At 34.7% G+C, this 27,051-nt stretch overlaps 1 protein-coding gene across 1 annotated transcript in view; it reads left to right on the plus strand.

Moving 5' to 3' along the window:
• Positions 1 to 19,841, plus strand: part of SOX5 (SRY-box transcription factor 5) — a 427,434-nt gene extending 407,593 nt beyond the window's left edge. The window contains exons 12-15 of the mRNA XM_045554202.1: positions 6,773 to 6,881; positions 9,629 to 9,802; positions 15,801 to 16,017; positions 17,609 to 19,841. Coding sequence (XP_045410158.1) covers positions 6,773 to 6,881; positions 9,629 to 9,802; positions 15,801 to 16,017; positions 17,609 to 17,912 — 804 coding nt within the window. The 3' untranslated portion in view covers positions 17,913 to 19,841. The remainder of the gene's footprint in view (positions 1 to 6,772; positions 6,882 to 9,628; positions 9,803 to 15,800; positions 16,018 to 17,608) is intronic.
• The last annotated feature ends 7,210 nt before the right edge of the window (positions 19,842 to 27,051 follow it).

Genomic DNA, 27,051 nt, shown 5'->3' on the forward strand with positions numbered 1-27,051 from the left:
GGACATAAAATCATAGAATTACAGGTTTGAAAGAAAATAAAAAAGGCATTCAATTCAACCTGTCATCCAATCTTGAATTGCCTCTTCAACTTCTCTAATATTAGACTACCAGGGAGGTAGTCATATGGCCACTACTTGAAAACCTCCAGGGAGGTGAAATTCTTTACACCCTGAAGCAGCCCATTCAATGGATAGACAGCTCTATTGGATAGCTCTTCCTTCAGTGGTCTGAGGGGCCTGATAACTTACAACCTTTGATCAGTGTTCTACCTTGACTACATATAACCAAAGTATTCTCTGTTTCACAAATAACAGGTCTTGATTCTTTTTAAACATGGGGGTTCTTAAGGTGTTTAAAGGGTGACTACTGTTGATCTCCTATTCCCATTCCACTCAGATCTCTTTTTCAGGGTCCTATGTAATTTCTCTATCATGACAACGAGGATATTGGTAGGTGCATAATCCATAACTAAGTCCAAACAATTATTATCATTGAGCTCCCCTGGTTTGCATTCCATTGCCTATAGAAAAAGAAAATGAGGTCATAATAACTATTTTTTTACTGAATTAGCCTCTTGTTACCACATCCTCTACTAACTGCTCTTAACTAATCTTTATACTAGTCAGCCCCATCTTTCCTGGAATACACATAAAATGCTCAGGTCATTGTTCCTCAGATTTCTCTCTTCATTCATAAAAATCAGAATTAGTTATTTGTCATCAACTTTGAACTATTTCTTCCACTTTAAAATCAGTTCTGTAAAAATCATTAATAATGATTCATCAATATTATTGATAGTCATTTTACTATCTTGGAAAGTTATTCACTTGGACTAAAACTCTTGAATTCATAGAAACTGTGTGTTTCTAAGCCATACTATGTTGAGCTTTATAGTGCTTCTTAAGAAAACTTGATCTGCTAGTACATTTCACTTGATCAGATTGCCTGATGAAACTAAGCTGCTAAGTTTAGTCAGAATTCATGCCTCAAGAAACTTCATGAAGCTGGCTACCAAATTTCATAAAAGGAAATTTGTGGAACAAAATTATGGTTTTTCATTCATGAGGGAATCTCTGATTTAGAAGGGAAAAACATGAGGATTAGATGAGGCTGAATATGTGGGTGACTGGACCAGAGGACATATATGGACCCTTCTAACACCTTAACTCATGTTTCCCTATGATTCTCTGATGGACAAAATGAATGGGAAAATATTCCTCAAGGCCAAAGTGTCTGTTGATATTCTAATGGATAAATTCACACCTGACAGGGGTAAAATTAGTGAAAGATTTCTTCAACTTGTCTTGTTAGTATTAGAGAGAATTGTGTGTTTGTGTGTGTGTATTATATATAATTTATACATAATTTACAAGAAAGTCTTTTCTCCCATTTGTGCTCTTAGATTATGTGGGCGGATGGTTATTTTCTAGAAAATGGAGATATCAATAAGCAAGAGTGAAACTGAGAGGCTGAGGGGGTGGACACATGCATTGTTGCTTTATATTTTACTTAAGCTGATGAAAAAAATCTCCAACTGATAAATTGTTATGGCATTAAAAATAATCTTTCATCTTCTTTGGTGGTCTGTGAGGTTCACATAATTGGAGGGTTAAAAACCCTTTTTGTTTCTTATTTCTTTTTGTGTCATTAGCGTAGTAGAAGACCATAAAAAAGTGCAGCCAGAAGGGGTTTAACTGTTACTGAGTCAACATTTGACAGTCACACTCTATTCTGTCATTTCATGCATGTGCTTTTTATGAGTTTTATAGCTTTGTGAGCTTTATTTCAGGGGTGTCCATTATGATAGCTGATCCACAGCCCATCTCTCTCTCTGTGTATGTGAGGCTGGTGGGGAGCAAAGCTCATCACTTACACAAATGCCAATTTCAGGGAGCAATAGAAGATTTATCTACTCATGCCCTGTTTAGTTCGGGATTAGGTAACTAAGGAAATGTCTACCTTCTCTAAGGTACAGTTGTGTGTTTTTTTGTTTTGCCCACTCTGTAAAATATCAAGAAAGGTCCATTTGAGCCTTTGCAAAAACTGAATTTTTAGTTGTTTTTGTGCAAGTTGAAGTAATGGAGTAGGGAAAGTTTTCAATTTAAGTATAATATTTATATTAATGGAACTGTAACTCATCATGCATGAGTATAAAATGGAAAAAAATAATGATTAAATACATTATAGTAGATGATAGACAAGAGGGGAAAAATTTCAACAATAGAGTTGTTACTAAAATTCTCTTTTTTAATGCATATTTGTCTGACCATAGAACAGCAGTCCCCAACCTTTTTGGCACTAGGGACCAGTTTCATAGAAGACAATTTTTCCACAGACAGGGGTGGGGGCACAGTGGAGCTCTGAGCCCAGTTCCTAACAGGACACAGACCAGTACCAGTCCATGGGGCTCGGGGGTTGGGGACCACAGCCATAGAGAAGAGAAAATCATAATCATAATAGGTTCTTAATGCTCAGATTAATTAATCTCCAATACTTATATGTTAGGAAGAATCTTTATCTTTTCAATTTTCCACGTTGGATTTTTTAACAATATTAAAGGCATATCTTAAATTTTTCAAACTAATGAGAATCTATCATATATTCAACTGCCATATTGCAAATCAGGATTCTGGGACTCAGGGAGGTTGACTGATTTGTCTAAAGCAATATGGCTAATATATATGGCAGAGTTTGGTTACAATGTGATGTCCCTGATGCCAAAACCCATTATTTTCTAACCTTAGATATGTCATCTTCCCATTAATCATGTGGCCTTTAATCATTCAGAATGGTTTTTGATATAGGAAGTGTGGATCTATACTGACCACTTCTAACCACCTAATTGCCGACATCTCTAGAAATTTCATGTCTCTCCTTGTTGATTCCCACTGTAGCCTTGTGTTGGGTGCAAACAGTACACATGCTGTTTTCTATTATGCAATTCATAAGATAAGTCACATAACACAAGACCGGCTACCAACTTCCCCAAGTAAATATTAATACATTAATATTATTTCTTTGGATGTTGAATTTTAGAAGTTATTCATTCGAGTCCAAGAAACTATATGGTCTACAACTTTCATTTCTTCTGTAGACAAGATACAATTCACTTGGATCTTTTTCAAGTCAATATAGAATCAGATTTTTCAAGTAAAAACAGTCTTAACCTCATGTTTCCCCTTGATCTTAGCAAACCTGCAGAATTGTGTAAGATTTGATTAGCTACATAGGACTCATCTATCAATTGGTTGATATCCAGTTGTTAGTTTTTATTCAAGAGAGAAAGCATACAGGTCATCTTGTTTGGCCCTTACCTATAAATCCCCAGGACTTTTTCATTTTGACTACTTTGCTATAGTTAGTCTCTTTGTGCCCTCTACTTGTGAGATTACTCAGAGCAGTTCAAAATTTTGGCAAGTATTTCTTTAAATATGTTTATTTTTCTTTAATTTTTGCTTTATTTCTAATAAAAAGAAGGTAGGGGAGAGAAGATCAATGAATCTTGTCATTTTTAAATCAACATTTGAATAGTTATGACAGTGCCGTAAAGTATAAGCACTACACTGGATTTGTGTTCCAGAATACCAAACTTAAAATGCGAGAATAGGATGCTATTTTTCTATACAAATTCCTGACTAACATGATTTAATCAGAGCCAGTTAGAACTAAGATTATAGGATTGATGAAAATTGTCACCCGTGCTCATCAACATTTAGTTCTTTTTCTCCAAATTCAGTTTCTTTGGCGTTTCCCATTTTCAACATCTTCCCACTTACCTCTCTTCCCACCTGTTATCTACTGCCTTTGTTCTGTTTCAGCTGCCTCTTAGAAAAGTTAATTTAATTATAAGAACTTTGAGAATCAAAATATCACCTTTTCCAGTAGCATTTGCACATATGAAAAGAGTTTTTTAGAACTATTTTTATTTTCATTATTTTTTTTTTAGAGACAGAGTCTCTCTCTGTCACCCGGGCTGGGGTGCAGTGGCATGATCATAGCTCACTGCAGCCTTAAACTCCTGGGCTCAAACAATCCTCCCACCTCAGCCTCCCGAGTAGCTGGGACTACAGGTGCGTACTACCATGCCTGGCCGAAAAGAGGCTTTTGGAAAAGGAAATATTTAACCTAAAAAACAGAATCTCAAATTGTTGCATTTTAGACAAGGGCATAGGTAAAGTCTTTTGGGGAGGAGACAGCTGGGGACATGTGGCATGGAAAGGGGTAGAGTAGGAGGGATTTTTCCAGTGTACCAGCATTTCTGCTGTATAACATTTGGCTGATTCTGTCTCCTCTGTGCCTGAGTAGGTTGAATTTAAACTTTTGAGAACTATTCTTAATTCCAGCTCATTCTTTTGGTAGCTCAATATTTTAGCTAGACTCCTGTCAACATATAAATTTATACCCACCTCTATACATAAGTACTACATATCAGCTTTAACTATAGAATCAGTTTTCATATGGAATTATAGGTTAATTATTTTCCACTTTGGTTATTATTATGTCCTCACATTAATTATTTCTTCTGAATTTACTGTCTGCTAGTTTTCCTAAATTGTGGAAATGTTACCACTTTGACTTATATGCTATTGTAATGCATTTTAATTAAAGGCACACCACCTGTTCTCCAATTCCTCTAATCACCTCTCCACTTTCCTGTTCACCTGAGAATTAGCTTAACTGACTATACAAAGGGTTCCAAAAAAGTGCAGCTTACCATGTTGACTTCCACTCTCTCCCGCTGACATCCTCTCGAGAAGTATAGTAAGCTTCACTTTGGGGTAGCTAATTGAATCCTTTTATTATACTATGTGCTGTAGAGGTGGATATTTAGAGTTTGTTTATTGTAAAAACCGATTGTGACTTCCCTGCTCATCACTTGCTAATTTTAGTCTCTTGGTAAGATGGCACAAGATCCACGGAGCTGAACTCAGAACCTTAGAAGTTGCTTAACATTTCATTCTTTCTCTACTCCAGTTGCCTTCATTTTGCTTTTTCTTCTTGAAAGACTGCTTCAGAATGGAAAACTCTCTGGAAAATATGTAGTCGTATCGCCCTCTACACGGTTAAATCAAAACCTGAGAGGTGATCAAGACCCAGTACATCCCCCAAAAGAGAGTACAGTAAAGTCTTCATCGACACGGGGACTGTCGGATCATGTTGATGGAATGTGGCAGTTTTTTTTGTTTTTTTTTTTTAATGTAGCTGTCTTTTGTTTTAACAGCTACATTTACAGAAAGTCTGTTAAGCCAGTGCCCTTGGTGCTCCTGAGCTCAGCTGAATATATACAGCAAACTCTCTCAGCAAAGGAAATCAGGAACATAGAAAACAGCTGAAACACCAATTTCATACACAAAACAAATTGGGTCAGATTCTATATTTTTAAATACATAACTTATTTCAACTTTAATACTATATAAATCTGTTGAACCGAAGTTAATGTAAGTTATTTGTTTCCAGTTTCCCTACTGTATTTTATACTGATTAGCAATTTAAAAATGTTTTTCTATTAAACACTGTACAGGCTTTAATAAATAGAGTACAGGCATTCCAAGGCCACTGACTTAAAAGAATTTTTAATCCAGTATATACATTGTAATATTGTGAGAGATTCTGTGGAGATAAAGCATGTACCATATTAAGAATTTCAGTATCCCCTTAGTTTTGGGGGAGAACATTAGTTAGGCCCTTTACCTGTAATACAATTATCTTAAATAGTTGACTATTTTCTATGAACATTTTATTGTGTCAGTAGCAGTTCTGAAGTATATGAGGTTCATTAACACCAGTCATGACTGTTTTCCTCCAAAAATGAGGTGAATAATTATCAAGAAACATGAGCAAACGTTCTGAGATCCAATAGATGCTTTTCTTAAAACTGTTTTGGAACCACATCATCCTCAGAGCAGTGCTGGAGAGTTCAAGAGAAAGTTGTCAACCCTTCATTGAATGCTTTTTCTGTTCCTAAAAATCACTTAGTTTCTTAATTTGGAAGTAGTTCAATATCTCTTGTGATTTGGATTAAGCATTATATTTTTCTTGAAAATAATTTATTGTGTAATGCCCTGTTCTCCATGAATGTAAATCATGTACTGCAGGCTTTTAAATGACTTGATGTCTCCGCAAATCTAATTTTGGTATATTTGTATCTCAAATAATTCGCCAACTCAATATTTTGGCTTAGCAATCCAAATCAAATTGTGGTCCAAGTAGCAGGCACTCACATTGGATGTACAGAGACTTGACAAGCAATTAGCAATGAATATTTAAACGTCTTCATTACCCTTGCATGAGGAATGCAGATGGCATTTGGGAAGATGGCAACCAGAGGGCACTACTGTGAATTATGTTTCTATCATTTGGTCACCTGACTATTGGAAGATTTTTCTCTGGGCCTCCTGCCACTCCTATACTTCTACTGTTTGGCTAAAAATAAACCAGACATTCCAAATATATAACAGGTTGTTTCCATGAAATTTCTGCACGCATCTTGTGATTTGGTAAGGTTGTCTCCAAGGATCACGGCATATATCCTTTAGGCATACCAAACCCAAATGCCATACATCATAGAGGTCTATAGGAATCAAAGTTCCTTCAAAAATCCTGCTGATCCTTCCTTTCATTACCTCAGTATAAGATGCTGCACCTGCAAAGCTGAACAGATCAACATCCTGTCCTTTCCAGAAGCTAATGTAGTATATATGGTCCAAAAAAAATGTCTTCAAATAATTATAATTTCCAGAATGAACTCTCATTATAAATTTTTCTTTTAAGGAAAAAACAACACTGGAGAGTCTGACTCAGCAACTGGCAGTTAAACAGAATGAAGAAGGAAAATTTAGCCATGCAATGATGGATTTCAATCTGAGTGGAGATTCTGATGGTTTGTGAAAATCATTCATATATATTCCAGTAATGTGCAGAAGTGTCCATTTAGTGCAAATTAAAACTGCTAAAAAATAGACAAGACAGCCACCTCATACCTGATCATTACAATAAGAGGTCACATGTACTGAGCAGTTCCCATGTGCCAAGCATTCCACTGAGTGCTTTGCATAAATTATCTCACTTAATTCCTAGCAGAACCTACGAGATAAGTACTACTGCAGAGAGGGACTGACCCTTAAGAGTTTTGAAGTTATTTTTTCCCAGGTCACAGGGCTCAAAGTGGCAGAAGCTGGACTTGGATTTAAGATGACATGATTCTAAAGCAAATGCTCTTAATCACCATCTACCCTGTCTCTCACTTCCCTATTTCTTGTGCCCAAAACGCACTCTTCAAAAATTTGTATCTATCAGCTCATTTTTAAGTTTCTATTTGTCAAGCCCTGATCAGAATATTCAGGATAGGTTTTTATTTTTTTTTTTTTACATTTTTGATACTTTTCCTTCCTTTACTATCTACCACACAGTCAAGTATACTGCCTACTATCTGCAACTTAACTAGAATCCGCCTGAAAAGCTTCATGCTTCCCTCATATGCCTCAAGACTTGTGTTGTCTTTATCATCTATGAACCTTCTAAGCATCCACAGTGACATCTAATTAAGTTGCTACTCTAATTCTAATAGCATAGCAAAGAGGGAGAAAGAAGAAAGTGGTGTTCTTATACATGCCCTGACTGGGAATCTCGCTTTACTGTTGGCTGAAATACATGCATTTTAAGAGTTCCTTTGGTGGCACAGCCCTTAATGTCACTACTGTAACAAGGAAGTTCCTTGCAAATAGAAAAGACAGCCCCAGGGAAAACCAGTAAGCAGCATACTTCAGGAGAGAGGGGGGCCACTGGAATCCTCCAACATACACGGCTATCTACTCCCTCTACTCCAGCTGCCTTGGGCCAGTTCTACTTTTAAATCCAGGTCTACACTTAGTCAAGGGTTTAGCCAAACCTGAACATTTAACAACATAATTCTGTCAAAACTGAAAACTGATAGCCAAGAAAAATCTGTATTTTTCTTATTTACTGTATCCAAACATTTCCTTCTATTTTCTACTCCACTTGGCTAAAATAAACCTGGCCTAAGTGCATACAAAGAGCTTGTTTAGATTTGATGAAGTCACATAATGTTCATTTTATTGCTTATGTTGCTATAAGGTGTAAGAACAAGAAAAGGCAGATGTGCAAATGATCATTTGCTAGTTACAAACCCATTTTAGAAAGATGTTGCCATATATTCGCACTCATTTTGTCAATAAAAAGACAATTACTGGTAATAACACATTTCATAAATTTTAAGTTGTATTAGCATGATAAAATATACTCATAGTAATCAGCATTAAAACGTCAAAGTTTTTGTTGCTGTGATTTGTTAAATTCAGTCATGCTTATATGTGAAATAATTTCCATCTTTTGTCAGACCAAAGAGCTTGTTATGAATGAGAAATACTGAGAAACTCCACCAACAGATATGCTGTTTTTTGTTTACTAATATAGAGGTCTTCAAGTCTGGGTAATTTTGGTTGACTCCTATGCCTTCAAATTAAGAAAAGAAAAGAAGGAGAAAAGAAGAAAATGAAAGAGTGCTTTGTTGATAATACAAGCTCTACAAATCCCCAAAGTATTTTAAATATTTAGATATTACCGAAATAGATGTACTCCATTTTTTTTGTGATGATAACCAGTGAAAACCTGCTATCAGAGTTCTGCATTTTCTTCTGGTTCTCCTTATTTGTTTTGCCTAATCGCAAGTATCTTGGAAGCTGTTTAATCTGCTGAATCCATTCTAAGAAGTCCTGTAAGACTGAAAGAGTAAATGCAGTGTCCAAAGGTTTCATTGTGACTCTTGGGTTGTGTTTTATTATCAGTGAAGCTTACTGATTGGTAACTAACTATCAGTGGGTCTTTTTGAATAATCTTAAGATGTTAGGGGAAAAATTCAGAGGAATAAATTATTTTTCTCTCCTCAAACATGTGACGGTAGAATCCTTTAGAAGCCACAGTAATATAACTGTTCATTTGTTCTTTACCCTACCATTTTTACGTGTCTTTTTAGGGGCAGACCTATCATTGCTACATCAGCACATATCATGCATTTGTTAGCACACAATTTCAAAGAGAAGAAAAGCATATTACAATGAAATATCTATATTGTATTTTAATTTCAAAATCTTATCTAGCAGTATCTTTACTTATGTAAACTCAGAGAGAGGAAAAGGGCCTGAGTACTCTATGTTCTGACAGGCGTCAAGTCGCAAAGATGTATCCTCACCTGTAATCACCCATTCTGCCAAGGAGATTAGTGTTTCCTGGTTTTTTGAACTTCTTTACCTATTTAATATTTCTACAGTACTGGCATGACTGTTGATTTAATCTAACTATTCTCTGCATCAAAAATTATACATTCAAGTTTCTTGTGAGCTCTTGAAAGAAACTGATGAAACAGTCCATAGTCCATTGAAATAAAGGGAACATAGATTAGAAGTGGATTAGAAATACAAATACAACATTTGCCACCACAAGGCTTATCACAAGAACTTTATAAACAAGCATCTGTCTTAAGAACTGGAAGTACCATTATCAGAAGTACTTTTTGTTTTCAGATATTTTAATAGACTAAAATACAGTAATGCAAGAAAGAGAGTTGCCAAAAGTTTTAACACTAACATGAAGTGATATTCCCTGTTTTAGGAAGTGCTGGAGTCTCAGAGTCAAGAATTTATAGGGAATCCAGGGGGCGTGGTAGCAATGAACCCCATATAAAGCGTCCAATGAATGCCTTCATGGTGTGGGCTAAAGATGAACGGAGGAAAATCCTTCAAGCCTTTCCTGACATGCACAACTCCAACATCAGCAAGATATTGGGTAAGAAAAGCGTTAAGAATTAAGTAATATATGGAATAAATGTACTGTTCTATTTTCTGCAGTTGTGAAAGGATACTGGATTTGGAGGCCAGATGGTTCATGGTATCCACTTATCCAAGAAATAGGCATCATCATTGAAGATTCTTCTGATGGAAGCATTCTGTGCTCGTTGAGAAATGTGCCCAGTTTCTATAGCTAATTTAGCCGTGTGTCTTCATACAAATTATTGTAATTTTTTCTTCAAAAATCTAGAAATATTTTTACTAACACTGAGAAAAAAGTTTCTTTCACATGAGCCAATATTGGTATTGATCATTTGTATTCTTTTCCTTGAGAACTATGCACAGGTTATTGTTAATCTTAAGGTCTCTTTCTTCTTTCATCATCCTTTGTAACATAAGGATAAGGAGTTTTGTTTGTAGAATTCCTCATATTGTGGGGGTGAAGGTGGAGGTGGGGATAATGTTTGTGCTATCATTGAAATCAGTTTAGATTCTCAGAACACAAGAAGATGTAGAATGTACATTCTTAAATTCATACCTTTAGAAACCTTAGGTACTAAAGGTACTTTTAGTAATACTTAGTAACTTTTAATAATTTTAAGTATTATCAAAAAGGGAATTTTCCTGCCATTGCAGCTTTCAGCTTAACAGAAAACAAAACACACATTTATTCTACATACATAGACACTGAAGCACACAGAAAAAATGGGTGGGGAGAAATGGTAGCAATTATAAAGAGTCCTGTTATAGACCAATTTTATTAATAGTCCCAGAAAAAAAAAGGGAAGATTTCTTTTTTTGTGCCATTCTTTTGATATTATTATCATTGTCATTGTCATCATCATCTTCATCTCATCACCATGTTTAACCTCATCTTCAAGTAGCCTGGTGGCCAGGTACTGGACAACCTATGCAAATTTTGATTATTAATTCTCTGCCTTCTAAGAGATAAGTAATAAAAATAGAATAAAAATATCTAACTCTGTCAGAAAATCTTGGCTGTAACAAATAAGTAACAGAATTTTTCAGAATTATTAAAGCTTCATTAAAATCCCCAATGCACTTGGAATTGCATGTGGTTTATGAAGATAGTATTCCTTTCGGCTCTTTGCATTAAGGAACTGATTATCTAAAAGTGGTTACTAAACATATATAAGTATTTTTATGATCCTGACTTTTCAAAAAGGTAATAGATGCCGCCCAGTCCACAATGTGAATTTCTAATAAAATCAAAACAAACATAAACCATTAGCCACTTAAACTTGTATCTCAAATTTTACCTAAAATGATTTTGAAATATGTAAATGAATGTTATCTCAAAAGATATGAGCCTGTGTAGCTTTCAGTGTATAGAAAATATGAAAATCTATGTGTAAAAATATATATCCATGCATAATCAAAAACTGGAACTGGGCCAGGCGCGGTGGCTCATGCCTGTGATCCTAGCACTTTGGGAAGCTGAGGCAGGTGGATCGTTTGAGCTCAGGAGTTCGAGACAAGCCTGAGCAACAGCAAGAGCCCATCTCATTTTTTTAAAAACTAAAATGTATCTAAAGAAAAAAAAAAAACTGGAACTGATCAAGAAGAAAATACATATTTCTTACAACTCTACCATCCCTGATCTATTTTTTCTTTTTATGACAATATTCTACTTTCCTATGAAATTTCCCATGTTTAAAAAACAATATACCTGTTTCATTTGGAAAAACTCTAGAAAAGAATACTTTATGTAAACATATCTCATGTTTTAATATATTAGTTATTCTTAACTTAGAAATCCAAAAATGTCAAAATAAAAAAATAAGCTAAATACTAAGATTTATAAACTATCTCATGTCACTGAATTCATGTGTCTGAATACTGACAAAGTGATAATCAGTGTTTAAAACTTTATCCTAAGTAGGAGACAAATATCAGTTTCTATGATATGAAATAATATTTGAGGAAATACAGCAAAAGCCTTTATGAAAGAGATGACTGGCTAAGAAAATTTCTTTCTGGTTTGAAGGAGAGAATATTAGAATGACCATATGATTATATCATAATAGTCAACATGAAAGAGAGCGCTTCCTAATTTCAGTCTTTTTGATGAAATTGTATTAATTAAAGATACAGCATTTAGGAAAAAATAAAACATTTATTTAAAGTCATAGCTTTAAATAAATAAGTGATCTTCAAATATCCACAAGATCATTCTAAATGGCCCATTTCATATAAAAATACAAAGAAAGCTTGATGTTTTCCTCTTTGCTGATTATTTTGGATAACAGCCTCCGACAGCATGCCGCTAATTCATTCTGCTTAAAACAGGCGCTTGAGCTGGGTTGACATTTTACGTAGTCTCTGGGGATCCTAGTTGACATTTTAAAGGGCTTCTAAGCATTTTATAATACCCTAAAATCTGGTTTTAATAAGCCATTCTGCTGAAATTGTTAACATAAGGAATCACCTTTTACTGCTTGGCGCTAGATCAGGGGATGAGGGACATCTTTTTCTGATTAGATATACAGTAGTTGGAGTAAAATGTGCAAATTCATTACAGACCCCATGGAGATGACAATGCTGCTCAGCTCAAACTCTTCACTTTTAGTGTATTGCCAGATTTAGAAAGGAAAAAAACACACTTAAGACCTTTTTTTTTTTTTCTATTTCAAGCATCAAATATTTTAAATTGAAACTTCCTCTTTTGTCATCAGGGGAAATACCCAATTGTTCTTCTCTATTTTTCATTCTAAAAAGTCTACCTTTTGAAAACAACAGGGGTACCTGTACGAGACCAGGGTGAGCAGCCAGCCACACCCAAGTCAAGCAGATATTTTCATCTTTGTTATTGATACCTAAAGTGCTTTCCCACCATGCTCATCGAGTTTGTTTCAGGGGTTAACACTGCAGCTGCATGCACTTACTGTACCTCTAAAGCCATGGAAACCAAAACCAAACTTGTCAGTTGGTTAACCCAATTGAAAGTTATTATTTAAAACATGAAAACTGGGTTTTCCACTAAACTGAAACACTGCTCTGCCTTGTCATAAAATGTAGTAGTTAGCCATTTTGCCCCAGTGTAGTACTTAGGCTATCTTAATTCTTAATTTTAAAAAAGATTTGTAATTATTATACAGCCAAATTTTAAAATGTAGTTTAGAGTTCAGTGATACTCCCAGAGAAATTATATCATCAAGAGTTAAAATACTGTGTAATTCCAGTTTATGCCAGACTTGGAAGCCAACTTCCCTGAGAATTTACACGTCTTTTATTATCCCATTTCCTTATACATATGTACATTCCTTTTCCTCCGCATTTTAGCCATACCAGCTTTCTTGAAGTTTCTCTAATTCTCCTTTCCAGTGAACAACCTTGACCATTGTATTCTTCCATGGGTTCTTTTTCTGATCCCTAACTTGCAGTGGTCCCCAACCTTTTTCGTACCAGGGACCGGTTACATGGAAGACAATTTTTCCACATACCGGGTTTAGGGGCGGTTTGGGGGTGCTGCGGAGCTCAGGTGGTGATGCACGGCCCATTTCCTAACAGTTCATGGGCCAGTACCAGACTGCAGCCCAGGGGTTAGGGACTGCAGCAAGAGTCATTTCTAGAGTGCAGCTTCCTGACCTACAGGAGTTTGATCTCACCTCCTCATCATATGTTCCCTTATCTTCCTGTACTTGCTACAGTTACAATTAAAATAATAAATTTTGTAATTAGGTATTTAATGTATTTTTTCCAACTGAATATAAGCTCCAAGGAGATAGGAACCATAACTCTCTTTTTCAATACTGCATATTCAGTAATTAATACAGCATTATGTCCATAATAGGAAATATAAAAACAGTTCTCACATTTCAAGGCAGATTACTTCAAGGCATAAATGTTTCTGTCCCTTAGAGAAACATAATCCTTTTGTACTTATAGAACATTTAAATTTAGAGAAGAATCTTTGGCAATTCCTATTCTAACTGGGAATGCTGATTTCATTGTTCAATTTTGGGATAAAGGTAGTAAATTTTATATTTTGGTCAAGTCAATCATCCTTGATCCATGATTAATGTATTCCTATTTGTTAATAAGTTATTACTGGCAAGCTCACTTTTCTACTCCCTGATCTGAATTTCAAAAAGTTAGTATGTACATACTTGCAAGAAACTCCATGAAAAGAATTGATCTAGTTCAACAGTATTATAATCTTATCTGTGTTTATGTATGCCCTGAGAACAACATAAAGCTATTCAAGTACCTTTAGAGAGTAATGTTGGGCAAATAAGGACTTTAAGATTGTATCTACAAATGATATTGCTTGACCAACTGACCTAATGTTGGATGAGGCTATTTAAACAGAAGTTTGAAAAAGGAATAGAAAAAGAAACTATTATTTGAACAGTAACCTGAGTTTCTATTATAAATAGAATAAATTCATATTCACTGTCTAGATTGGGAAAAAAAAATCTGTATTTATAAATCTTTGTAACACCTATGTGGATATACCCACCTATGCAACATCTGTTACAATAGGAAAAAAATTCTGAGGAAATTTCACTGCATGCATTAATAAATAAATATAACAGCCCGCATTAAGGAATTCTCTACATGTGTAGGGAAGAACTGTTCAACAGTGAGCTATTTACATTTGAGATATGGAGTTATGGTTGAATAATGAACCCATTTGAAAGTTTCGAAGATCTTGCTTAGATGACTTTGGAAGGCAGGTAAAGGCACCAGTACCAGTACATATTTGGTAGGGACCTCCTAGTTCCAGTTTTTATTCTGTGTACATTTAGGTCGAGTTGAGCTGATTATTTGCAGATAAACACACTTCATCTGCAAACAGATTTTTAAGTCTGTCTAAATTAAAAAACAAACACTATTACTACTACACGTAGCCAGACTGACAGAATCAAAGCTTTAAACCACATCTAAAATGAGAATTGCTATAAACTATTTTTAGTTAAGCTTCAGACTTATTTTTTTTAAAATCCTAATTGAATCCACACCAAAATTAATGGAAAAAAGAAGGGGAAAAACAATTTGGGTTATCATTATTAATGTATACTATATCATGGGAAGCAGTGTCTGTATATATTATTGAAAGTGATTTATTAAAAGAAAATTCTTACTCAATACATACTTATTGTAATTCTGACCTCCACTAGATTATATAAAGTAGGGGATTCTAGGTATGGAAGGGCATACATTGTAGCACACTTTAAATTCTATGAAACCTGAGTTTGAGTCACAGATCTGTAATTTAATAGTTATGTGACCTTGAGTAAGTTACTTCATCTATTTGAAGCTCAGCTTTCTCATTTACGAGTATAAATACTGTCTATCTTACAGTATTGTGAAAGGTAGAGATGAAACAACATATGTAAAGTTTATAGCACAGTATCTAGCACATAGTAGTTACCTGGTCCATGTTCATTAATATCATAATTTTAAATATAATTAAATTTGAATGAAATGAATTTACTATAATCATTCCTGTAAGCTTAACATACTTAAACATTTTGGGGAAAATGAGAATATATGATATATGTTATCAACTTTTGTAGTAAGTAATCCACCCCCACATAAAAATATTCAACAAACTATTATAGTCTCAGATTCAAAATATGTGATGAATTATTGTATAACTTTTCTGTTCATGGTTGAATTACGTCATGGTCTAATGTAGAGATAACAGATGTGTCCATTAAATTACCTATGAATCTTTAAGTGCATAATATAAAAGTTTGGCTAAACTGCTCAAGCCAGAAAAAATATATATATTACCCAGTGTTCGTATCTTTAGGTACATAGTTTCTTTGAGTACGGAACCACCAACACTTCTGTTCTTGTGGGATCTTACCTTTTGAGTCAAACCTCTCAAATCAAAAACAGGCTTGTGTATATTTCTGGGTTGGAGCCAACATTTTTACTTTAGATTTACTTGTTCTCAGTTATCTTACTTTTTAGGATGCTTAGAAGCTGTGCAAATTGGAATCGTCACCTTCTTTTCTTTACAGGATCTCGCTGGAAAGCTATGACAAACCTAGAGAAACAGCCATATTATGAGGAGCAAGCCCGTCTCAGCAAGCAGCACCTGGAGAAGTATCCTGACTACAAGTACAAGCCCAGGCCGAAGCGCACGTGCCTCGTGGATGGCAAAAAGCTGCGCATCGGTGAATACAAGGCAATCATGCGGAACAGGAGGCAGGAAATGCGGCAATACTTCAATGTCGGGTATGGACTTTTCAGTCGCTTTTTTCACAGGGAAACCTTCCTGTTACAGTTAATGGGATGTGAAACGTATCTGTTTAGTTGCAAAGCAGCATTTGGAAAAGAACCTGAACTCAGTATATTGTCAGAGATGAGGTATTTTCACATGATCTTGAAAAATATATCCATATAAATCTACTGCAAGCTCCTAGCTCTAACACGAGCTTTGTTAACAACTGGTTTTCAAATAAAATATCTGCAAGTAAATAATTTTGAAGGTTGCTATTAAAAACTTAGAAGCATAACTGGTTCTTTTCCTCATTGGTTTTCATTACGTCCAAAGCTTCACTATGACAAGTTTTATAACTAACAACTTAGTTGAGGCGATACAACATAACAATGATTTTGAAAGAAAGAAACACGTATTTCTAAATGTAGAGGGATTACTGAGCTGTCAAGGCACGTCTGTGGCCTTCATGGATGGCACAAAACAGGGATTATATTTAGGGCACAACCAGGTTGTGAATGGGAAAGTTCTATTCCGAATTAAGAATGCAGCTCTCAGGATGCTTCCTGTGGCACGGCTGTTGACAGTGTTGTGATATGCTACCTCCGACCACATTGCTTCTGCAGAATTCTCTCAAAAACACAGAAAAAACCAGTTGCTCATATTTGAAACAGAACTTAGCAAAATCCCAAGAGCTTCTTAGAATGATAAATATTGTTCTAAATATGGCCAGAGGATAACTTAGAAAAAAGCTTTTCAAATCTGCCCTGGCCCCTCCACTTCCTTGAAAGAGGCTGCATGCTCTATCCAAGGGTCTGTGATTTATATCCAAGCACATGACTTGGATATAAAGCTGAACACAAAGCCCGACACTTCTTGAGTAAACAGTAAACATATGAATGAATGAAAGCATGAATGAATATCATCTATTAATCCCTTCCTACGAGGACCATCTACCTAATTTATAGGGCCAACTGCAAAAGTGAGAAGATGGGTTCTCTTAAAAATTTATTAAGAGTGTCAAGACTGACAGCACAGCTTTAACCAACTATGAGGCCTTAGTGCAGTTGCACAGGTTGTTCATCCATGAGGCGGGCTCTGCTTTCTACCACCACAGGGCTAGAACTGTTTCAGAGACTAGGTGGACAGTGTAATATTGTTGAGTTCTGGTGTGTTCTGGGCAGTAAAGTTTTAGAGAGCTCTAATACTCTAGAGTTTTTCCATTAAAATGGAATTATCTTTAGATTTAATTCTAGGAAATAAGCATTATTTCTGTATGTTAGAGTGAAGGAAAAGTGAACTTGGAGTTAAGTACTTGGGCTCTCTGCTTCTTTCTGTGCCTCCGTTTTTCATAAAGTAGAATAGCAACAAAATAGGGTTATTTAAGAATCCAATGGTCAATACATGTAAATGTCTTGCAGTCTTTGAAGCACTATTCAGAAGCAAGGTGTTAGAATCAAAGTAGAATATCACTTGAAAAATGTTAGGCAGTTGGGTGAAAATTATGTCCTTAGAGCCGGACATTGCTGAGCAAATTCATTGTATAGTAAGGTACACGTCTGACTGTTCACTCACCCATAATCTCTTCTTTGGGAATCCTCTTCACAGGCAACAAGCACAGATCCCCATCGCCACTGCTGGTGTTGTGTACCCTGGAGCCATCGCCATGGCTGGGATGCCCTCGCCTCACCTGCCCTCAGAGCACTCAAGCGTGTCTAGCAGCCCAGAGCCTGGGATGCCTGTTATTCAGAGCACTTATGGCGTAAAAGGAGAGGAGCCACATATCAAAGAAGAAATACAGGCTGAGGACATCAACGGAGAAATTTATGATGAGTACGATGAGGAAGAGGATGATCCGGATGTAGATTATGGGAGTGACAGTGAAAACCATATTGCAGGACAAGCCAACTGATAAGGGTCAAAAGATTGTTGTGACCTTAGGACTTAAAGAAGCCCTAACTGGTTCATCCTTACCAGTGGCCAAGCACATTAACTTTCTCATACACTGACTGTTACTTTAACTGTTAGTCTTAAATAGTTGGGACATCAGCTGACTAATAGACCTCAGCCTCAAAAGGCTTGGAAAGGAAAAAAAAAAAAAATACAACAAGCAAACAACAATATCAACAACAAGAGATTGAAATAAGCTATGGGTAAAATAATGCCAGTAATTCAGCTGCTACATCCAAGCACTGAAGTCTTACCCGTCAACTTTTTTTTTTTTTTTTAATAAACTTTATGGCTGTTTGTTCTACAATGTTCTAGAAATTCTCACTCAGGTACACAGTGCCAACAAGTGGCTTGTGAATGTGTTTTGTTGTTTTGTGCTACAATTTTTAAAAAGAAATAAGTTTTGTTTTTCTGGGGGGGGTTTCTGGGTTTTTTTCCTTTTCTTTTTCCTTTCCCTTTTTTTTTTTTTTTTTATAATGCACCTGACAGAAAAAGAAAGATGAATTTCTCTTTACTTCTCTCCACCTTCTCCATCTCTATACTTTAAAGATGGAAGTCTGTGCATGGGGGGGAAGAGGGAAAAAGAGCCTGTTTTTAACTTCCTTGCTATCCACCACAAAATAAGCAATTATTTTCTTTAGTGGACTTTCTTTATCTATTGCACACCACACTACATCTTTGAGCAAGTGCCAAATTTGTACTGAAGTGTTGACCAAGTTCATTTTTTCCCTTTCCTTTTTCCTGTTCCTTCTTAAGTTAGGACAGTGTTATATCTTAGACAATCCCTTGAAAAACCTGAAATACCAGCAGCTGGTGAGATTTGACTTTTTTTTTTTTTTTTAATGGAACTGTAGGTGCTGTTCTCAGGTGAAAAGAGAGAGAGAGAGACATAAGAAATTTAGAGAAAAAATATTTTCTGATCTTGGATTTTTGTGTGTATGTATGTGTGTGATTATGGTACTAATAGTAATAACGTTGGACCATTGTGAGTTAAACCCACATCTGGGGATGAAATCCCACATCCTCCTAAGTGACTGGTCTAGAAGTAATCTTGACCTTGACTTTGCACTTCAAATGACAATTTAACCAAGTATAGGGCTCAGAAATTATATTTTTAAATGTCTAATATTATTATTGGATGGATCAGGTGGCCCTGTGTAATAGAGGTGTGCATGTATAACATGGAAGCTACCAGCAAACCGCTCCCAGATGTCCCTTCTCCCTGGTCAATTGGTTCCACTAACGTTTGCTACTTAGTGATTTTTGGTTGTTTTTCCTGTTGATACTTCAAGCAAAATAATCATTGTTTTAAATGAATACATTTGGCCATAGTCCAGAAATATAAAATAAGCTTATTTCTTCAACATTCCATCCTTTCCTGACCAGGAAATGAAACTGATGATTTTATAAAGTATTTTTCATCCCTCCATGAAATGAAGTAGAGGCCTTTTGCATTTCAGAAATGTGGGCCATGTGCATTTCACACCATAAAAAGCAGGATTTGATTAAAAGTCACTGCAGCTCAACAAAATGGAGCCAGGTTGAACACAGGGATTTTTGCCACTACTCTTCCTTTGCTGTGAAACAAATCCACTGAAGTCCAATTTTGGTTCCAACAGAGTGTGTGCGAAGAGCAACAACTAATGGGGATGGGACTGCTTGTGTACATTTTGCCAGCCAAATTCCAAGGCAGTTGTAGGGCCTGTACAAATTAATGCAAAATCATTTCAAGTCAGTTGCCATTATATGTGTTAAGGCATCAGATAGTAAATACTCCAACCAGTAGCTTGGATGTGCTATGGTTTTCACTCCAGTTGTCATTTTCCTATCTCACCCCCCCCAAACACCACCCTAAAGTTTGATTTTTACATATAAATAAAAAATTCCTTTTTTATTTTTCTCTCTCTCAAAAGACTTGCTCTGGGGTTTTGCTTGGAGGAGCTGATCATATCCTGCATGTCAGAGATTTCGTTTTGTCTGTTTTTCTGTTTGTTTTTGATGACTGTATTTTCATTTAAACTGCCTCTTTTTGCTAGTGTTGTAATAATGATGATGATAAAATAATAATAATAGTAATAATAATAATAATGTCAGCTGTTCCCAGATTAGTAAGTTATGTATAATTTATTTTATTTCTCCCTTTCTATTTTATTCTGCTCTGATTTGGAAGTACAGCCAATAAGCTGTTAGATATTTAAAACAAATGTCCATCTCCAGCTCATATATATATATATACACACATACATACACACACATACACATTCACCCACAGTTTTACTTCTCCTTCCATAAGTTTTCTCCTTTTTAAGAATTTTGGCTCCAACAATATCAGTTCTGGTGTTTAGTACAAAGGAGTGAATTAATAGGAGGGTCATATTCAATCTTAAATAACTTATGCTCTCATCACTCATTTTAGTTATTTAATTGCCACAGTCATCTAGAGCCAATTTTTGTTTTTGTTTGTTCTGTTTTGTTTTTAAGCACTCTGGATAAGGAAAAAAAGTAGACACTTGTTTTTATATCATTATTATGTACAATGTGAAAACAGATTTTTTAAAAAATTGTTCTCTGTCTTTGTTAACAAATTCCTTCTGATTTATGTGGGTTCACCTCTCACGTTTGCTGGATACTTACTTTACACCATGTTATAAAGATGCTTTGTTTTCATTTCATGACTTTGGGCTACAAGAATACTTTGTTTTAGCTCCAGGTAGATGCCATTGAAGGCATTCATGGCTGAGACTAATTCTAACATACTTACCAGTGAATTGGCAAAACAATTCTGTTTGGTTTTTTTGTTCAATTTTTATTTTGTTTTATTTGAAGGGGAAAACAAAATTGTTAATGGTGACCTTTAACTGCTGAAATTCAGAAGTTGATTTTATTTAGTGAGGTTTCTGTCCAAGACTTAAGTTTGGATGGACTGAAACAAAATGCAAGTCCACAGCCCTTCATTATATTCTCTTGTTCTGACATTTAATTCGCAGGGTGTTAACATTTCTTTGCTCTAGTTTTTCCCCAAAAGAAACAAAAACAAAAATAATTATACGAATGTTTACAGTGCTTTGAAGTCACTTGATAAAAGGTACTGTGAATAGCAACTTACTGTGTTGACACATTGCCCTTTTGGCATTTGATTGGTTTATGATTTGGGTAAAGGATCCTAAAACTTTGTATTCTTTTTCTGTGCCCCATGATGACCAAAAAAGATAAGGTAGAGAAAATAAGAGTAAGATCAAACTGAAGTCAATATGAACAGTTTCCCTCCTCTCTCTTTTCCTAGCTACCTGTTCACTTCCCTCTATCTCCCTCTCTCTCAAATCTCTCTCTCAGTCTCTTGCACACACATATTGTCTCTCTCTCTCTCACTCCAACACTGAGGAATAATCGTGCCAGAATCCTGGTTTTTATAGGTGTTGTAATCAGTTCCTCTAAAAGTAGTCATGTTTTAATATGAATCTAAGCATCACTGGAGAAAATAAGTTACAGTTGCTCATTTATAAGTTACTAATAATTTGATTAGTTACCATAATTGCATAAAATATAAAACTATTCTTCAGTACATTTAAACTTAAATTAGTTAAGTCCATTTTTAAAGTTTATTTGGCATCTGCAGTTAAGAGTTAATCATGTATAAAATCCCTCCCAAAGAACATAATCATCATTGTTGAAACCAAATCCTCTCATAAGAAACAAATATAAAAAAGGTTTTTTTGGTGAAATTATTTTATAGATTTGATTTCTGGAGTAGAATTTTACTTAATTCATTTAAAGAAAACTATCTCTAACCATTTTATGGTCTAATTTCAGCTATTTTCTTAATCCAGAAGTTGTTACTGTTCCCAGAAGAAACCTCTTATATCACACTAAAAACATCAAAAATAATTACACTTTCATTCATTCTAAAAGGTAAATTATTGAATTGTAATAAACAACTGTATATTAAAAACAGCTTTATAAAATATTTGTCTATCAGGTTAATAGTAAAATAAAAATTATGGGGTCTACAAGGAAAACTATGAAGCCCACTTAAAGTGGTTCAGATATCTCTTTGTCTTGTAGGGCATAGTGTTTGTTTAGCCAGGCTTTTACAGTATTTAATTTCAAAGTTTCCTATAACTATCAATTTCCCAGGTTGAAGATGATGTGTTGAGTTTCCTACTGATTGATTCCTGTCCTCCCCAGTGTTTCTGTCACTGGTTCACTAAAACAGTATTTATGTAGCTCCACTGGCTCTAAAGCTCTTAGTCTAACATTTTGGATTTTACAAGTAAAAATGGAAAAAAAAAACATAGAAAAGAGACAATCAAATGCCTGGAGCTTAAAACAAAGTATGTGCAACCTACCATCTCACTTGAAATTTAATAAAATAAATAATTATGTAAATATAACATAGAGTTATAGATTTATATTTTGTTCATAACACATAGTGTAATATAAGTTGTATATTTTCATGTTTTTGGTTTTATGTTATCATTCATGCCACAATAAAAATAAAACAGGAGTTTATGTACTCTTAAAAAAAAGATGTGGGTTGCCACCAACCTGTTTTGTTTTTGTTTTTGGTTTTTGTTTATTTTGGTTTTTTTTTTTTCATTCTCCTTTTTCAGTATTACTGCCATGCAAGGCACCAATAAAAACAGCAAATGTGTTCTTTACCTATTATACTGTGTTTCTTTTCACAATTCTTATATGAAGGTGTAATCATTAGTTTTATTATGGAAAGAACAAAAGTATGGAAAATAATCTTGTTTTCAATATATATAACCCCACTTATTAAAGTTGACTTTGAACTGAGAACTAAAGGTTTAATTCGTAGATGTAGACATTCCCAGAAGTACAGTCAGAGCTTGTTATAATGCATCTCACTCAGACAGATCTAGCTTCACTATGATGTCAAAAGATATTCCTTTTATACGTAATTGAGTCTAATACACTCAAAAACCCTACAGCCTGAAGCACCTTTAACGTTATTTCCCTGGCTGGACACTCTCATTGGGTTGGCGGGCATGGGTTTTTTTTATGCTTTAGAATTGTACTTCATCCTTTTGTTTGTATAGAAAAATTTTAAAATTTCAGATCATGAAATTACTAAGAACTACACATAATTTTCACCTTGCTGGTATCTATTATAATTTTGAATAATGGATATTTCTGAATTGTTTGACATTATTGTCTGGATTCTACCTTCAACTTTTTTAGCAAATGTTAAGAACGAGAAGTCTCCTTTACTTCCAATGGCCATTTTTGCTTGTTTCTTCCACCAGAGTATGTTTTTCTATCCTGATAATTCTATTAATATGTATAATCGTTTCCTGTAAGGGTTTTTGGTTGCTTGCTTGCTTGCTTGATTGGTTTTTAAAAATAAGTATCAAGACACTGGGTCCAATAACATCTGGTTCAAATGCATATAAAGTATATATAAAAGGGCATATATTCCACTAACGCTTTGCCCGTTGTATCCCTTAATAGAAGTATTTTACAAAGTCTGGCCCACAGACGACCTGCATCAAAATTAACTGTTAAAAATATAGATTCCTGGGCTCAACCCCAGATGTAGTGAATCTCTGGGAATAGAAAAAAGCTTTTGCTATTTAGCAGCTCTGAATAATTCTGTGTGCTCTGATGTTCCAAAACAACCAGGAGGTGGGGATATTTTTCTCTTCCCTCAGCCTACCTTTTGTGAATGTCAAATTTTGCAGCTCTTACTGCCTACCATACTTTCTCTTTAACCTCAGGCCTCTGAAAACCTTGAAACTGGGGGTCAGTGAAGGGTCAGGTAAGGGTTTGAAACCATAAAGAGCTCCCAATCTCTCTCTTCATACATTGTTTTTGAGGACTTTTGATCCATTAATACCACATTCTCCCGTCCTTATTTCTTTGCTTCTTGTGGTGTTCATCATGGCAAAGCAGTAGACTTCAGAGACTCCAGGCAAGTGAAACACTGAAAATATAACTGAAACTTATGAAACTACAACCCACTTAATATTTGCAAAACAAATTAAAGTTCTTTGAAAGAAAAATAGCCATTGTAGGAGTTGAGAAATAAACCTTCTGTGCAGTGTTTATAATAGACCACCTATGGCTACATTGGTCACAGTTTCATCCTAAGTTTCTTCAGGAAATATAATAACATTATCAGGATACGCTAATTAATATATGTGGATGGGGAAAATCTTGTCTGTTTAGAAAAACTGGGCTCACCAAGGTGCAAAGCTCCAACCATCACCCTCTTTCTTCTACCAAATAAAGTTTACTTAGAAATATTCTTTTCTTGGCCTTTATATTTTTTAGTTTCTTATGTAGTATGTAGAACTAGCATATAACAGATTGTTTTCCTATTGCCAATGCCTTGAACAACAAAATCAATACTGGCAATAGTGAAAAGAAAACCATTCTCCCCCCCTACCAAAAGTCTCAATTTTGCCAATTTTAGTTGTTGGTGTTTGAGGAAGTTCACGTATGTGTTTTGAAAAAAATCAGGATACTGTCGTTTTTACCAAATTTAAAAGTTCTGTAGTCATCTCTATAACTTCACATCATCATTGAAACCTCAATTATAACAGTGGAGGTGAAGGTAAGCATGAATTAGTTCAATGTCTGATTTAAAGAATGTTTATGAAAAAAATCCAATCTATTTTCTTGAGTTTCTAAAGCAATCTAATAGCTAGCTGAGAAGACCTGTTTTATAAGTAAGCATTGTAATTAGTATGTAAAGTGTATGCAATAGTATCGCTAAAAAGTTCTCTAAAATAGTTATGTTTTCTTAAGCAGGTTAAATATCTGTCCTACAATTTTAGTTATTCTACCAATTTGCTTAGCAAACTATTTTTACCACAAAGAATGAACTAGTTCAGCTCTGCTAACAGTATATCATCATTTTTCAATTAGTCAAGACCAGATACATGAGATTTTACTTCCCTATTGCCAGTCTCTAAAGATGCAAATGATTATGGTATGGAATGGTACCTTGTTGCTATTCAAGATAAAACCAAGAGGATAAAAGTTGTGTTATCATTGATGTCTCTACCAATTCAATTTAAAAAGGAAAAAAAAAAATACAAGAACAATTGTAGGAATTAAGTAGGCCTAAGTAAACACCACTATTTTGTACATTGCTTGTTCGATTTATTATTAAATTTCACAATCTGGAAAGCAATCCTAATTACACACAAACTGTAAAATATATTTGAAATAAAGTCTTTTGTTTATAAAAATCACTGTTGTGATAACTTTTTTTATAAATTTACGTGGTCCTAGTAGAAGGTAAGGGACCCATAGAATATATTTAGATAATTATTTACGCTGAAAACTGACTATTCAACTTGCTCCAGCATTGGCCCTCAGTAAGCATTTATTTTGCGTTGTATTTCAAACCTACAATTGACTAGAGCACAAATTTACAAATTGTGGTTGCATGAACTTAAGTTTCTTAAGGACTGCAGCCATTACTAGCAAACCCCAAATAATTACACAAATTGTTCTTTTTGTTTGGAAATGGTCCTTCAAACAACATTGTCTTCTACTGGGTTAACATACATGAGTGGAATTAATGATGGGGTTTTCTATGGGCAGGTCTTTGTTAACCTCTAGAAAATGGATTGAAATCGCTGGTGGTATGGGATTTGGAAACAAGTGCTAACTAAAGATTTTGAAGTGAAAATTTAATTGTCCTCATTAAAGAATTATCAGTTTTCTCCTAATGGCACTGGTTCCATAGATCTGTAAGCTTTGACACTACAGCCTGTTATGTTACCTATATCTTAAACTCTTGCTTATTAAATCCTCTGCTGGAGATTTGTCTTCATCTCCTATTTTAAACAACTCAAAGGCTGAGTTTGTACCATGGAAAGATATTTAGACATTTTTATAAACAAAAAATGCAAGTCAGGGAAAACAAACAGTAAGAAAAAAAGTCTTAGGAGATTGTGTGGTTTGTCCTTCCTTTGTCTTGGTGATTCAATATTTGGCAAATATTAAATGAATGATGCTAACCTGTTCCATCTGGCAATAAAAAGCCAAACTCTTGCCAAAGTTGATGAGTCACTGGCACTTTAGGTCATCATATAAGCTTTATGTCAATTCATAGGCTCTTTCACACATTTTCAAAATTTGGTGTGACTTACAATAAATACACAAGTATGATAATGCCAGTGCAATTAACATGTAGCAAATAAAGAAACAAAAGGCAAAGTGTAAGAAATAAAAGGAATCAAACACCCACACACTAGACAAACACATATGCACGTGTGTATATGTACATATGTGTATATCTACATGAATGCACATGCATGTATGTGTGTATATTTACACATATGCACATTTGTGTATATATGTCCTAAGGAGGACAACTCAGATCACTTAACAAAAAACAGCTCTTATTTTCATAGCAGTAGGGCAAAGAAGAAACATTAAGAATCAAAGAATTCTCATTCCTTAACTGAAAGAAGCATGCTAATTCATCATAAGAAATAAACCTTTCATTGCCCTAAATTTTCAGATGGATTTCACACTTAAGAGATAAGAAATAATGCAAAGAGCCACTTTTTTGGTAAACAGATATGCAAAAACTTTAGATGTGTTTTATGTGTGCTTACTCTATCAGTCCTTCAGAAAGACAATTTGCTGGAGATCACACAGAGATGCTATATATGTGAATACATAACTAGATATATGGATTAAACAAGAATTTATGATGATAAAACTGGAAGCTTGTGTTCGTAATGAATGTTTATCATGTTCCATAGACTAGCTTTTTCAATTATCAGATGTTTCAGATTGACTTTTAATTATACTATGTTCAATATTATAATAGATCTGTACAAGATATAAAACATCACTTTTTCCCTGAAAGTTTGTAATTTGCAAGGAAATAAGATCAACACCCATTAAGCGACAAAACAATGTAAGAATATGATTAATGAACCAGAAACTGTGATACAGGATTTCAAATGAAAACGAGAATCATTTTAATATTTACTGAGACTTCTGCTTTCAAATAGTGTGTAGTAGGTGGTGAATGGAAAACCTCCCACTGGAACTAAAAAAACAAAAAATAAAACTGGAAAATTACAAAAATTGTATTTTAAAGGCATTGGAAA

Source organism: Lemur catta, chromosome 6 (assembly GCF_020740605.2).
Source record: "Lemur catta isolate mLemCat1 chromosome 6, mLemCat1.pri, whole genome shotgun sequence".
In the NCBI taxonomy this organism is placed as follows: domain Eukaryota; kingdom Metazoa; phylum Chordata; class Mammalia; order Primates; family Lemuridae; genus Lemur; species Lemur catta.